General features: G+C 41.8%; 1 protein-coding gene across 1 annotated transcript in view; it reads right to left on the reverse strand.

The window, feature by feature from the left end:
• LOC146181665 (uncharacterized) overlaps positions 1–16672 on the reverse strand; it is a 56923-nt gene extending 40251 nt beyond the window's left edge. The window contains exons 1-3 of the mRNA XM_084576676.1: positions 16540–16672; positions 7151–7192; positions 6932–6980 (exon numbers count right to left, since the gene is read on the reverse strand). Of these exons, the coding sequence (XP_084432802.1) occupies positions 6932–6980; positions 7151–7192 (91 nt within the window). The 5' untranslated portion in view covers positions 16540–16672. The remainder of the gene's footprint in view (positions 1–6931; positions 6981–7150; positions 7193–16539) is intronic.
• Positions 16673–16799: the final 127 nt, after the last annotated feature.

Below are 16799 nucleotides of genomic sequence, written 5' to 3' on the forward strand. Positions count from 1 at the left end.
TCTAAATCGAGGAACCTAATGGTTTTGTCAGAAGGAATCTCACTTTTAAAAAGCAAGTTCTTGGAACTGATGCTAAAAACATTTGAAATCTGGTCTGCCACAAGGGTGAGCTGGTCAGTTTCAGGTAATTTCCAAATTACTAAAAAATCATCAACATATCTAAAAACCCTTACAATACGTGTGTCGTTTAGAGAGCCTTGTAGCATCGCGTCAAGCTTTGTTAAAGGTATATTGCACAGCACAGGCACAGCACAGGAGTTAATACAAATCACTCGTTGTTGCACATCATAATCTTCATGCTGTGCAATCGTAGAATTCAAGTACACTTTTCAAAGATCGAGGAAGGATTCCAAAGTGATGCTACACTTATTCTGGAAGAAACTTTTCCCAGAGCTTTCAATTAATTCGCGCACAGCAATAAAAAGTTCTTCATGGGTCAAAGAATAAAACAAGACCGCAATGTCTACCAAAAAAGCTGCATTAGTGCCGGAGAAACCACGATTGAGGCACTCCACCAGGCTCATTTAACCCTGCACAACAAACTGATCCGCAGGCACCAGGCCCTAGAACGAATGCTGCAGGTAGTTTGAAACCACTTTTTGCCACGAACCTTCTTCCGCGACGATTGCCCTGAAAGGGTTACCAGGATTATGTGTCTTTGCTGTCAAGAACACACGCTGGGCATCTTGTTGGCATTTACGAACTTGATTCTCAATGCTTCCGAAATTCAAACTGTTGAGAAGCCTTAAGGCCAACGCATTGGCCTTGCGTGGTTTTACTTCAGGCTTCTTGAAGTTCTCTATAGGTTCGGACGCTTTCGTCTTAAAAAGGGAAGAGGAAAGCACGCCGAACCCACCTTACTTGTCAGCTTGAAGCAGACTGAGGCCTTTTTGTTCGATGTAGGTGACCAAAGGGCACAGATCCTTGCTTGGTTGACGTCGGCCCGTCCAGGTTCTGATGAGACAGTCAACTCCTGAAACGCAACGAGCTTTCTCCTCAAAAGGAGCCTTGTCAGCCACTGTGGTCCGCTGCCAGAAGCTTCTGTTTTCGAGACCGTGGCTCAAGGGAGAACTTAGGTCCCAGCTTCAGGATGTCGTCGAATTTTCAGGGAAGAGACGCTCCACCCAGGTACGTTACAGCTGTAGCAGTTGCTTTCTGTATTCTTTTTTTCTGGGCAGATATTGACGAAAGTCATTCCAGTAGGCTTCACTGAGTATTGAAGCGAGACGAAGATGCTCTCGAAGCCTTCTGGCAGCCACCCAGGGTTGTTAGATTTAAGGCACGTAAGTCGCATCCATTCCCGCAAGTGTCGGACCGGCCGGTAAAGCTCCGACTTCAAGATTTTGCATACACGCTTCCAGTCCGATTTGTGCACCAAATCTCTGAGACCAGCACAGAACTGTTGTTTGCAAGAAAAAACACCAGACTATGTTCACTACATGCGCAGATGGCGTGGTGTATTCAATCCCATTGTCATGCGAGAAAATCTACATAGGCCGAACCGGAGCATGCTTCAATGAGCGCCTGAGGCAACATCGCAAAACTTTGGGCACTGGTACAGGCAGAAATTTAGCCGTGCATGTCAAAGACTGCAAATGTTATCCTAGTTTTTACACCACCAGCATTATCGATCGGGGGAAATCAAACGCGAGTGCGAGCTATTGGAAGCATTCCTGATCAAAACGAATAGACAGAAATGCGTCAGTGATCCGTCCGTGATTATCACCGAAAAGGAGTGCAAATTTTTATCATTATAGCTGCCATTTCACGATGTGGTGCGCGGTCTATTGTGTGTAGGGTGTGAGCACAGGCAGGAATTTATTTTAAAATGAGCAATTCTTGACATGAGGAAATCAGTTGTAAGTCCAGCGTTGTGGTGTTTGCCTTCTTTGTTCTTGCCTAGCGTCGATATTTGCTGGTTTCCTTTTTATTCAATATGAGCCAACTAGCCCAGCAGTTTGCACTCCTGAAGATTTGAAATATTCCAAAGGAGCCAGACTTACGCTGTACTGCCACGTTGTTCGATTTGTAAGAAGGAATATCGCAAAGCAGTGTTTACTAGGCATTGAATATAGCACAGTGCTAAACATATTAAACAGTAAATACCTTGAATATACGAACAATAGCTGGAAATAAGCAAGTATATAACGGGGGGGGGGGGGAATTGTTTTGAGAAAAAGGTCAGATGTTTAAGCAATGCTCCAAAAAAAGAAACATATAAAATGAATGACAATTTGTCGACAACATAATGACACTCTAAAAAACAGTCTAAGAGCCTGAAATTTGAAGGTCGGGCACTTTCTTGCTAATATCACACAACGTAAAAACATTTTACAGACGGCATGAAGTGCCGGGAACATAGGCTTCTATCATCAGAGAAGGTCATTATCTGAATAATTATGTAGCTATATATTGAGGGTACTCGTGTTAAAATTTGTTTAGTACAAGGTGGATAATGCGTGTTGCACCGCTTAGGACTGTAGTTGACAAAGAACGTCCGAATAAAGACATATAAATAATATAAACAGGCTCTGTAACCAAGGAATTGGTGATTATTACGTTGTTATAGTTTGTCGCTACGATGTCAACGCTGGTCATAACCTGTAAAAACGTATTTTGTTATCCGGGTTGTTGTGCGTCTACAATATATTAACTTCTGCTGACAAGGAACAGAGTATATTTTTGAAAGCTAAGCAATTAGTCTTTATCGGTATAAGCCAATTTTGGCAAACTCAGCTGTGGCATTTGTAACATTTCCTCTGGCCTCGCCTACTAAAGACAGGATCATGTTTCGACGGTGGGAGAGGCAGCTCTTGATATTGTGTTTATGGAAGGACGCACAGAGTAGGCACATCGGAAGGTCAATGTAACATAGAACACTGAAGTCTGTCTAGCCCCGGAAGCGAACCATAAAACTCACTCCAAATTGCGAGTGGAAAGGTTCGTACTAAACGATAGTTTGAAACAGATGAGCGCTGTCCGAATTCTGATTGACTTTCGTAAAACATCTGGCTAACAGCCACCAAGTGGAATCACAGGAGTCGTCTCTACGTTCATAAAAATGTTGATTATGCAGCAACCGCCAGTCACCACGCATCGCGCATTAAAGTGGGCCATCAGAGCTGGAAGGAACAGTTCTATGCAATCTTCATCAGTGTTCCGATCACAGAATTATGTCGACAAAAATGGCACACAAATAATTTTGTACGGAGCTTTTGACAACACCGAAGCCTTGTCGTAATCAAAGCATAGGAGACCCCGAACCTCATATGCATGATAAGATACGAAATGTTTCACACTTTCAAACCGTAAATTTAGGACTCATAGTGTTCAGAAATGTGGCGCAACAAACACAAACGCAAGAGAAGAGACACAAAACACGCGTAACTAGCCAACTAACCCCTCAAGCCGTTATTTTGAGAAGTTTAGGACCTTTATACGTCAACGTACGTGCAACAGATTGACACCACAAATAAAGTGCCACCCAAACGTAGTGCCTTAGATGGCGTCTGATTATATAACTACTCAAGAAGCTGCGGTCACGTGCTCATATCATCGAATCCCCTGCGACAAAACTCTTCATTTCTTACAGCACAGCGAATTCTGGAACTGAACCTGCTTGCAAGCGTGGAATTTTTGAAACATCTTGAAGTGGTGTCCTGTTAGAATGTTATCATTTATTTCTTTTGGAATGTAGGGACACAGGTAGGGGCTTAATCAATAGGATAATATAAGATAGTACGCATCATATGCTCGGCATTGCGCACAGATGAATATTTGATTGAGCACAGATAAAAAGAACTATCTCAATTTCATTTTATGGTGAGCAGTACCCTCTGTCGCAAGTTGCTTTTTAATATTTACAATGTATCACGTTTTTCAGTGGAAACAGGTTTACTTAACTTTGGGTTGAATAATTTTTAATCATGTTTCACATGTTTTACTCCGTCGTGCTTGTCAATTTTTTATTGATCCAGTGTGAAAACTATAACGTCAATTTACACTATGCAATCGGCGCGATAGGTCATGTAAAGGGATAAAAAATAAAATACTATCCAAAGAGGACTCACGGGGCTCGGCATCTCTCTCCTCTTACAATGTGCTTATGTCTAGGAAAGCCTGAGAGACTCAATGCATTGATGTCATATAGGTGCCCAAAATATTACCATGGCATGCAGAATGGTCGACAGCCTCTCCGTCATAAAAACCCTGCGTGTGTCTTGTCCAACCAGCCGAGAGGGCTAAAGAAGTCGAATGTTTTTTCAGCTTGCTGCTTACTCTTTGGCGGGACTGATGCGGATGTAGACAATGCGTGTTGAGCGTAAAAAACTGGCAGTGTGGGATTTAAAAAAATCCTGGTACCCAACATACAATATTTTGTGAGATTTCGACGTGATGTGGAAAGCCTGCGTTCGGGGCCTCCCACGTTGTCCCTCATTCTGTCGTCTGAGAGAAAATTAATAGCGGCGTTCCCCCCATTGAACGTGACACCCTCCCAACTTCTCCATGTTCTTTTGGGCAATCCCATGTCTACACTGGCGTCCTGTCTCATCTCGACCTGTCCGATGTCGGCGCCTACTACTGATGCTTGAATTCACGGTCTGGAGATGTATCCTCTAGGAAAATGTTGCTTTCTTCCAAAAGGTTGCAGTGAAAAATTTGCTGATTACTTCGTTCTCAAAATAAACATTTAGAATAATCGCAGTCATGCGTCCTTGTTTCCGCTTTTTGTATGCGAGAAGTACAGAGGTAGTCAGTTGTTCCCAGGCAGCAGGTTTTTCTTTTGCCGACTGTATTCTGGTACTTAAGATCCCATTAACACTATTAGTTATCTCAAAGATTAGAACGATGCTTCTTCTATACTATACAAATATTTTGAGAGTTAGGGCCGTTTATGGTGTCTGACTATGCTGCTCAGAAGCAGATCCTGTGGCCAACGAACGTTTGACTACCCTTCACATTTCCGTTACTACAGAAACCAATGTGCCGGCCAAAGAGCACACCCTACCCAGTATGAGAATTAAACTATTATGTTGTACGTTGTGACATGTATTAAAGCGATATGATTAAAGGCCATGGTCTCCAGAAAATTCAGATTCTGCATTGTGGGGCTCGACGCAAAAAATTTGACAATTAGCAGATAACATCGCCGTGCAATTACTAGATCTATGATCGTGTGAAGCCAGAGATCATATGACATTGTCGATATGGCAAGCGCAGGTAACTCGGGCTTCGATTTCCAGTTGGTTGGGGTAGATTGGAAAATAGCTATCCAGGAAGCTTAATCCTCTAGTCCGCTAAGGCGCACTCGCACATACAGGTTAAAATTAAGCTTTATACCTACATCCAGAAGGTCATTTAATCTGCTCGCAGTACAACTGCATGCAGGTTAGTAATGTGGGATATTACAGGCAGCTAAAATAGGAGGACGGGTAAGCGTAGCGCCAAAAGCTGACACGATAGCGTTTTAACATCGCATTTTCATCGCGAAAACTGAAAAGCAAAAGGTCTAATTCTGGCATGCAGAGCTCAAGGGCATGTCGCGCTGCTCCAATGACCTTGAAAGCATCCGCCTAACCGCGTGATTTACTCGATGGCAGGTGCGCCTAAACACGACACCCATCGCTGGCTTGCCGCCATGCGCTCGCTTTGAAATGCAGTTTTGATTAATTGCCTGATTCGCCGTTCATCCGATAATAACACGGGCACTACCCTGTGTTTCGCAGAGCGGTGCCCGAAACGGTTTTGTTTGTTGTGCTGTGCACCGAAGACGTCAGTCGGAACATGGCCACCTAGCAGACGGTGTGCGCCGTTTAATAGTTGCGTATATTACATATAATAAAAACCATGAACCAAATAGGTGGTGTGACCTTGCCTTAACTATAGGCGTGAGAAATATGGTGAGAAATATGCTGTACCTTACTGTCCACATAAAATACCTGAAGGAAAATATGGAAAAAATTGCGGAATGAAGAGGCGGAGTTGTGGGGGTTATCGCGTGTACTCTGTAGGTTAACTATGTACAACCCGGCTCAAACATGTACAGCCGTGCTTAGCACTGCTTTCGCTCGTATCATTAGGTTCAAGCCATGCTTGAACCGCATCCTCCACTTAACTGATTTTTTTCCGGGAGTATAGCACAGGGCTTGGCAAACGTATTTCGTTGCTTTGGGGCTTGTGCACACGATGGCATAATATGTCTCGGCTCTCGGTGGACATCCGCTTTTAAAAATAACGGCATAAAAGTGAATGTACTTATGTCTTAGCTCGTAATTCCAGTCGACGACTAGGTACCTAACTTGACTAGCAGCTGGATCCCGAATGGGAAGCGAAATCGTATTACAGCAGTGGGAAAGCTTCAGAAGGAGCGCCTGCATCAAGTTTTGATACGAGGCCACGTATGTACATGTGTTTTCCGACCTGTTTCTTAAAAAAAACCTCCGGTACGCCAATGGCAACGGAGATAGTGACGCGCCTTCTCCGGAACCCTTATAAACCAACGAGGGACGATAGGTATGACAGATTAGTGATATACGATTAGCAAAGCGCATCTAAGTAATCCCGAATTTGCAAGGAACTTTGGCAAACAGGTGTCATTACGCTTTTAAGTCGTACATTTATGGGTGGTCTTGAGGGCTTTCTCATTTATTTCTTTGGTGCCAATGAGCTATCGCATCTACGTAAAATCAGATATCCTCGGAGGAGTCAAAAGCTCTATATGTACGCTAGTTGACTGTTAGTTGGCAACTTTTTTGCAATGAACATCAAAACTGGAACTTCGTTTAAATGTCTGTGCAAATAAATTACTCTTTTTCACCGGCCTTAATCTATTGACATAGTTGAAGCGGGATGAGCGAGAACACACATAATTTGCACTCGCCATGAAGATCCGCAAAAAAATCTTATAAAGAAATATTTGACAATACTTTACCGAAAGAGGGCAGTACGGACTCCGTAGTATACGTGAAGCAGGGGTGGTTCTGAAAGTGAAAGACGACGCTAAGAGCTCTGCCAGAGCAATTGTTTAGAGTGGCATTCATGTTGTTTGTGCATGCTACGAGTAATGCCTGCGAAGAACGCTTGCCAAACGACAAGCCTAAAGAACTGGACACAACTTCAAATAAATGTTGATATTGATAACAGTTCTTACGACGACTTGGGATAGTATCTGGGTTGGCGCTGAGGCTGGCATCTGAAAAGAGAAAAACACAATATTTTAATAACAATGCAGATATTGCAATTACAATAATGAGACATCGTGGAGCAGGATGTTGGTTACTGGAGTATAGATCTCTCACAGTTTTCTTCAATAAAACAGTGAACATGTATTATTACCGGAAACAACATGTAAGCCTCTGTTTTCAAAAAGAACCTCCTCTTATTAAACTAAAATCAGTCCGGCTTTCTAGCATCTTTCTCTGTGCGTCTGGATGAATCATGTCATTCAGTAATGAAAGCATAATTAGGAAGCATTGAATGGTTACAATATGGCTTCGAATATAGAGAAAAACATATCCATAAACGCAGGAATTTACATAATTCCACTCTATGTTGGCCTCGTCGTGTCAGTCAGTGTTGTGCAGCGACTGATCATTGCTGCAGAGGGTTTAAAAATATTTATATATATTTCGAACCCTGTACTATGGACACACTTTTTCTCTACCGCCCTGACGTTTCCGAATCTTCCCCGCTATCCGATGCCGTCACATACGCAGAAGAATGCCGTCAGCTCGCCCGCTCTCTCACAACAGAAAATCAGTGGCAACAGAAATACCTCCGTGATACCGGCGAAGCTTCGTCATATCTCCCGAACTCTCTGGTGTGGCTCTGGGTGCCCTCCACAACCCCTGGCCTTTCAAAGAAACTTCTTGCTCTCTACCACGGGCCATATAGGGTCCTCCAGCAAACATCTGCAGTCAACTACGTAGTTGAGCCCGTCACGCCCTCTGCGGACTTGCGTCGCCGTGGTCGTGAAACAGTTCACGTGAACCGAATGAAGCCATTCTATGACCCCGCTGTGCTTTCCGTGCCATAAGTCGCCAGGATGGCTCCTTTTTTTTACCCGGGGGGAAAATGTACTGTGATAGTCAGCACTTCAGCCATCGACATGCACCAGTGCGTTGTGCGACGAAGACAAAGAAGAAGTACGCTGGGCTCGCCGTTGCAAGGTCCTCTCCTCACAGCTCTCCATCTGAGCGTCAATAAACGCCCTATTACAATATATATATTACAAATACCTACAGCGCCCGTTGTGCATTATCGTAGGGTGGTTAGTTGCAAACATAAAGCAAAGAGAAAAGCGAAACTGTACAATCATTCTAAAAAAATTATATATATTCTATATATTTATATAAATAAATATATATATGGACACAGATAGAGGAGGGAGTGAAGGGCTCGTTATGATGCATAAGAAAAGAAACCTACGATCGGCGAGGCCAATGAAAGCGTAGGTTATATCTTAAAATATTTTAACAGTCTCACAGAGCTAAGTTTTTACTGCAATCAGTTCAGTGTGAAATTAAATATGAAGCAAAAGGAAAAAGAGCACGCGGATGGTTGGAGCCAACCACGAGCTACGAATATCGCGTCCGGTGTTCTAACAACCAGACCTGTTCGACGGCTGTCCAACCTTCTACTGGTTTGTGTATTAATGTTGCCTGTCACCGAACCTTCCCGAGCGCGAGCATGTTTAGTGTGCGTGTGTTTCTTTAACGAACGCCCTAAATTGGTCACAAATAGGTCAATGCCAGGAGCGTCTACATTAGACGAATATTGAGTTTGTCTAATAACCATGCTAACGAGAGTGTGATAGGATTATTTGAGAATAATTAAAATCAAAGTAAATTTAGAGCTATTTTACTTATTAGGACCATAGTATTCTGCGACACCTAGACAGCTTAAATGGAAAAGGCTAGAAGCGTGGAAAAATTACAGTTTTTTTAAAAGTGAAAAAGATGTCGTTACGAATTGAGTTAGGATTGCAATAGTTCGAAACCGGAGCAGCGATTTTTCTTCTCGTTCCTAGAATGCTTACTGGTAAGTCTTATGAGCGCTTGTACATTCAATAATTCTATAAACACTCCATTGTGAAAGCAAAATGAATACATAATTTTGCTTCATAAAAGCTTATGATGCGATCCATAATGCCTCAGGGCTGCACAATGTGTTTTAAAAAAAATGGGCAAGCGTTAGTCAATGTTATGTTATTTATTTTAAGTCATTCTGAAACTGATGTGCGGTAAAAATGAATCACATCTTATAAAAGACAGCCGTATAATTTATATTCTTATATATCTTAACTATCTGAGGGAAATTTGAGCTCAATTTCAAGGCTGTTTTCCTTCGCTAGAGGCCACGCTGTTCAGAAGCGCTCTGCTCGTCCCGAGATGAAACGGAATCAGCATGCTTGACCTGGAGGGAACATTTGAAGGATATTATGTCCGATAAACATCACCATGTACCTTTTGCTCACACCGTGTATATTTTCTTGGCCAGGAGGGTGCGGGACGATCAATAATATTCTCTCTTGTTTTGCAAAAAATACCAAAAAAGGACAAAATATCTTTAATCAGAATAGAACACAAATTTTTTTAAATATCGGTAACGGAACTGCCTGTAATAAGATCGATACTGGCGTCACAAGTCCCATGGTGGATGTAAGCCGGTAATGGTAGTTCGCAGCTTTGTGACGTCATGTGATGGCAGCTGAAATTACCACCATAGAACTCCGTGCGGCCATATTAGTCGAGAGAGACCGCACCCCTTCAGCACCAACATGGAAAAAAGATGTCCTCTTACGCCCCAAAGGTCAAGTCATCAGTTCTAATGCTCAAGGCATAAACAGGATGACCTCAATGTCTTAAAGCAGAAAGCTGCCAGATAATTTCAAAAAGCGAAGGGCTCTCGGAAGTACGTTCGAGAAATGACTTATATTTTATGTCTCATCTTGTTATAGAGCAAATTCAGGTCAATCGCCTGAAAGAATGCCATCAGTGGTAACTGATTGCAGAGGCTAGGAAAATAGATTTAAGTACCGAAATGGGCGGCGATGAGAAACAAAGAGATTTATTGGGAACAAATGGAGACAGGCTGTATATACTGTTAAGTTTGAAAATTAGAAATACTATACGAAAGAAAACCTTCCGCAGCAGCTTTCCGTTTGACGGACCTCGTCTAACGGCAAACATAGTGGCTCCGTTTAGCAGAGGTGTTACTGCTGACACAAGGACAGCGAAGCGTTCCTTTGTGTCGGGTCGAACTGTTCCTGTGCTTAATTTGCGTGCAAATCTCAAAATCGTATAAGTGATAGAATGCGCACTTAAGAGCAAGGGCCATGCCGGAGGAAGCACAGCCAAAAATATATATGTGCATCTCTAAAAAAGATAACGTAAATAATAAAAATCATTGCCCCTGGATATTCAGCAGCTGCCGCTTCACAATGCAATCTGTGACGCAAAGGATGCTCATCCCTTTTCATCTAGAGGTGCCGAGAATACCGGGTTCTTCTACTAGCCGAGGTCCAGCTACTGAAGAAGACGTGGATAAAGCACGAGCTCTTCAGGTGACAATGAAGAGACAGAAGCTTGAAGTTTCCGGAAAGTCATCGCGGACGATGTTCTTGGTAGGTTTGTCGCTCCGGAGCTACAGCGCGCTCCTGCCATAAAGAGCGGCTGGACACCATTAGAGAGAATGGATGTTTTTGTTTCTGATAATTAATGTCTTAAATCGACTCATGTTCTGAGAGACGTCTTAATGGAGGGCTCTGGAAATTTTGAACACATCCAATTTTTTTTTTTGTTCAGTGACATCGCAGTGCACATGGGCGCCTCGCTTTTCTTCTTCATCGAAAAGCTCTCGCCGTTTCCGTCATTTGATACCCGTCCGTCGGAGCAGCACTCAAACGTCCTTACTACTGAGCCACCACAGGGGGCTTAAATATGCGGATGCCTTCATAGGCGAATTATAGGCATAAAACGCGCTGAATATACTTTGCGCTGCAGTTGCTTTACCGAGAGCATAAAATTGAAGCTGGCCTGTAAGAAACGAAGGCAGATTTGTATATTTGCATTCTATGATTGGAGCGTTATTGGAAAATCATACTCATTCCTTAAGGACAGAAATTAACTTCTGAGGTTATACAGGAGTGAAATCGATTCTTCGAGCAACGCAGCCAGTTTACCAGTTTTATAAATTAGAAATCAATAGAATGGGTAATTTGCGGTGAAAGGGCGTTTTCGGTCCACGGCCCCTTCAGTAGTATCCCGTTTAAGCTAGATTCTTCCCTTCTGCAAGGCGTGTGGCTAGTAAACAGCATTTTTATCCGTAACCGCCTACTGTGAGAAGAAAGAGTGTTTAGCAAATGATAAACATTCTTAAATATGTTGCATGTTTAAGAAATGTTGCACCGAAAGTAAGTGTGACACACCCCTACCTGAGTTTTGGGGTGGTAGCTTTTATACTCATGCATGAGAGCAACATCTTGTAGTGCAATATGACACCTAAGCTCAAAGTTGGCTTGCTGTTCGTTGTCATATGTTCGCCTAGGAAGCTTAAGTGCCGCTAAAGAGACAGAAAAGCCCTGGTTGAACAAATTTTTATTACAATTCCTTGATCAAAGAAGAAAAGCTTACATGGGAAAAATGAGATATCGCCTAAGTTGTATTAGAGATAAAGAGAGAAAGCAACCAGTGATTTTGAAATGAAGTGATGAAAACGCAGTGATATTTGGAACGAGAAATAGGTAAAGCGTTGAGAGGTAGGAAACGTGCAGAGTGGGGCAGATAAATATTTTAAGCTAATGACATTTTAGGGAACATCAAGAAGAATAAATTGGCATGAGAAGGGAATGTAATCCGAAGAGAGGATAATCAGTGGTCAAAGGAGGTAATAAATTGGACACCAAGGGAAGGAAAGAATGCAGGGGGCGGCAAACAATCTAATGGGCAGATGAGGTTAAGTTTTCGGGGGTGAAGTGGATACAGCTAGCACAGGAGAGGATTAATAGAAGGAATATAAGAATGGCCTTCGCTTTACAGACGGTATTGTCCGTATGATGATAATGATTATGCTGATGATGAATCTGCGGTATGTCTGTCTGCCTACGGTGTAAATATTGCAGGCTTATTGCAGTGGTGTTTGGGAAGGAACAGCATGGGCTGTAGTATGCCTGAGTACATGATACGCCTGCATATTCAGAGCACGTTGTTGAGTGTTAGTAATTCGGGGGTTTGTTGCGCATTTAACGCCGATTAATCGGAGCGCTTTTAAATAATGTCCGTTGAAACTTCCATAGAGTTCCCTGGTAAGTACTTCCCAATAGGCTTTAAAAGATTACTGACAGGCCGCTTTCATTGGCACCCTCTAAAAATCGGAACTGTTAGTTTGCTAAAATATTGATGCATTTTGTTTTCTACTGTTACCTCCTCAAATTCTGCGTTCAGGTTTTGTACTTTAGTCTTCCAATGAACTGAAAACTTGCTCAATCGTTTTAAAGTACATATTCTGACTTCATATAAATAGGCTACATCGCATTAGGACTGTGAAATCAGAATACTGATTCGAAAACTGTCGTTTCTATCTATAAAGCGCTTCAATCCCGGTGTGGCATGCTGGGGAAGGGTGGTGCCACTGCACATTCTTTGTGTTACAGATACACTTGGTTCTGCATCACTGTAGGCAGGCTTGTTGGGACTACATTGTGTGCATGCGTCGACATTTGCATTTCTCCGGTCATATTAATCCTCCCGACTCATGTAGGAAGGAATACATGGTCTCCACTTTCCAGTATATATGTACAAGAAGAAACGGAATTTCAAAATTTCGTAATGTTTGAAAAACTTTACGCCTAAATTCTAAACGGTGGTAAGAAAAACGTTGCTTAAGTTTTCAGGTACAAAATAGAAGTCCACAGGTATGCACGCAGTAAAAATAGCCTCTATGTCCAAATTAAAAATTGCGTCAACACATATTTCTCCATTAATAGTTGAGATCATACAATCAAGCTTCCTACTAAAGGTGCACAACTATAACAGGGGAGAATGCAGGTCATGAAGCAGACCGGGAGTTTGCTTAGCTACCTGTAATATGGGAGTTACCTATCGTAAGTCACACTAAAATGAGCCGGAGCCCTACATACATTCGGGTCCTGTCTCCTTTCAAATGTCGTAATTCTCCTCCAGACACAACAGGGTACTTGTCAAAGCCCGTTATGACTTCGAAAGGGGTATTTATAATGAAAGCCGTCATTCAGCTTAGCAAAACTCTTATTGTTACAGCAGCGATCTTTCCTGCGGTAAGTTGGTATGATCCCTGCATGGTCCGCGAAGGGAATTTACTGATAAGGTTTAAGGTAAATGCAAACCATCACAAAATACTCAAGCATTTTATTCTTAACTGAATATTGGCTTAAATTTGATTTCAATTGCTAGCAAAGCAATGAGCGACCTTCCCGTATAAATGAAAAACTCGAATCTTACTCAGATGGCACAAGTAAAGCAGAAATAACGTATAAGTAGATCACGGCGGTCTGCTTTTCAGCTGAGAAGTCGCCCTGCATTGTGGCTGTTGGGTACTAAGGTGGCTATGGAGAGAAAGCGGATATTTATATCCTGTATTGGTGCTCATCATCTGTCTTGTTCTCTGAATATTGTTTTATGATTTTCTTCTATGGTAATCTTTTCTTTGTAATTGGACGTCATATGTACGTACGTACCGTACGTACGTACGTATGTATGTATGTATGTATGTATGTATGTATGTATGTATGTATGTATGTATGTATGTATGTATGTATGTATGTATGTATGTATGTATGTATGTATGTATGTATCGAGATGCCGGCAATCGCATAAAAATGTATTCAAGAAAAAAATTACTTTGAAGCAATATTGGCTCAAGCTAGTTATGCAGTGCTTGCAAGTACGAAAGATTAACATTTTAATAATGTTTCACCTTACGGATTTCTAATGTTTCCTAGCTAAGATTCTGTTCCAAAGAAGTTACGAGGCTGTACTGAAATAATTATCCTAAACTGTACATATATAGCAGATAATTTAAGCCCCTTATTCTAGTCTATTCATTCAACTGCAAATTATAAATCGGATTCGTTGAGACACATTCGTTTGTATTACTGGTGCTTCTAAGAAAACCTTAATTTGATATCATGAAGGAAATGTTTTCCGATGTAAGATTTGAATTTCTCATATACCTACATATGATTAGTGACATTTCCAAATTGAAGAATTACTGCGAAATTTGTGTTAAATTCTTAACGGAAATGTTTTGCAAATGCACCATTTATTCTACTAGACCTTCATAGGGCATAGGATAGCCTGAATTCTCTTTCTTGGAACCTTATTATATGAGGCACTGTATGAGCTCTTGAAGCTCTGGGAGCTCACAATTTCTTGAATTCCTATATTCCATTGTACCGAGAAGAGTTTTAAACTCCTACTAACCTTCTGATTTTGCGTAATTTGGGAGTAAACATTGCCATCCACCTAAGCACATCAATATGGCTCCAAAGAAAAACTGCCCAATGAGAATCTTCGTAGTTAAAAAAAACTTCGTCCTGATCTTTGGTCCGAAACCGGGACCATCGCCTTTCAGGGGAAGTCCCTCTACCGACTGAGCTAACTAGGAAGGCTAGCAGATGGTAGGGTGATGGCGAATTTACCAATAATTAATTGTGGGAACTGTGTTAGTCCGAATTTTAGGGGAATCACCTAAAGTGACGCAGCATTTGTAATAAGGCAGCGTTTACTCAACGGCCGTGAGTAACCTCGCTGTAATTACAAATTCAACTACACCTTCTTGGATGCCCTTAAACTGCGAACTAATTCATTTTTCGTACTCTAATTAACGACCTCCATGGCAGCAAACCGATTGTGTGATATTATTCTAGGAATTCGGAAATTCATACCGGTTTTATTGCGAAAGCAATACTACGGCAGGTTTCGGCCCGTCGCGTAGTCCGTGGCCGCGGTCACTAATGACAAACAGCCGTGAAGAAAAAGGAGAAGGAGACGAAGAAGAGGAAGAGAGGAAGAAGGAGAAGAAGAGTGCTTTCGCTTCATATTTGGCTTAGCAGCATTGAACCCTTCTCATTTTTTTACATCATAGTTCCTTGTGGCCCATCAGCTATCTATTAAGGAAAATATTCAATGCAGAAATAAACAAAAAGGGCAAAATAGGCTTTTACACTCAATAACAAATCAATGTCTGTACGTGAGGTATATAATTGATACATATAAACACGTTCTGCAGCAAATGTATGGGAAACGTTAGCACAATATTGCGTTGATGTAGATTAGGACCTATATAGTATAGAAATCCCATCGCTGCAAGGACTCAATCTAGAATGCAAAAAATAAAATAAATTTCAAGTAGTAGTGGTATTAGCCTCCATGTTGGAGACCATTGCCGGCCGTGAAATGCAAACAATAGCTGACACTTATTTTCTAGGACACGCGAACGTTTGCTCAAACGTGGCATGTTTGATGATGGCTCCATCATTCAGGCGCCTGAAAATTGGCTGCGCCTTTTAGAATCACTACTTTGAAACTGGTGCTCTTTAACGACAGTCATCAATCAAGCGAGATAAATACTGGGCCATAATTACAACTTCAACGGCAAGTATGGTGACACAGCTATTACCACTACTTACCGTGTCTTGGCCGGGCAACTGGTAGTTTGTACCACTAATGAAAAAAACTGTCCTTTGATCTGGTATAATGGCTGCGATTGGGTGAGTTGAGTAGCCATGTTTTGTCGTGAAAGCATGCGCATTGGCATGCTTGGAAAGCATGCGCATGAGTACAAATATTCTGCTTCTCGCATGAAATAATATCAGTTCGAGGTAAGCGCTTTAGTTTCTGTCTTTTTCTGTTGCCCGTGTTCTTCATGCGCTTTCACGATCAACGTGCTCTGACATATTTGCAGTATATGAATGTTTCTTATATAGAGTACCAGTGTTGAACTCGACTTGTGCTCAGGCCTAGCGCTTTATACTAGGGTTCATTTTGTCATCTACATCAGGGAATTGATGCATTCATTTTAAATGGGGGTTCGAGCTACGCCAGCATAATATTTGTGTAATTTGTTCAAAATAAAAGAAAATCAAGGCCTGTGGATCTGCATTAGCAATATTATGTATGGTTTTATATGTTTCATCTCCTTCATATTGAAGAAACCGAATCCTCAGGACCCGCCTGTCTCCCTATTACACAGAAGCTTGATGCCGTTTTTGACAAAACAAAGGCGAAGCAAGGTGTTTTCATAATTGGTTTTCGCAGTTGAACATGAGGTTTGTTTGGCCCTGTTTTTTTTGTGTTGCACTAAAATGAGCTTCACAGCTTTGCCTTCTCATTTTCTGCCTAATTACACTACGGCGTCTCTCATAGCCTGAGTTGCTTTGGGACGTTAAACTCCACAAACCAAACCTAATTCTGCCCTCGAACTGAGCCATGATACACCCCCTAACATTTCAGGACCCTCATTTCTTTCAACTCAGACCACCTCCCCACCATAAAGCTTTACCTTCTTATGTTTTAAGGAGAAAGCCTTTCTGAAGCACTGAAAATCTGAGTCCGGGAGCTGTGCGCTTATCAGTGCGTTGCATCTGTGCGCTAATGTGTCACTCGCATTTAGCGGACGTGAGAGGAAGGAGATTAAGAACGAAAACGATTCACGGTGACAGGTACTGAATAAGTTACAAAGGCTAATGGTAATGAATAATGATGATGATATAATGATTATTAAAATTACTTATAATGACAAGTATGTTAAACTATGATTTT

Source organism: Amblyomma maculatum, chromosome 8 (assembly GCF_055883805.1).
Source record: "Amblyomma maculatum isolate TAMU_Amacu chromosome 8, ASM5588380v1, whole genome shotgun sequence".
Lineage (NCBI taxonomy): Eukaryota > Metazoa > Arthropoda > Arachnida > Ixodida > Ixodidae > Amblyomma > Amblyomma maculatum.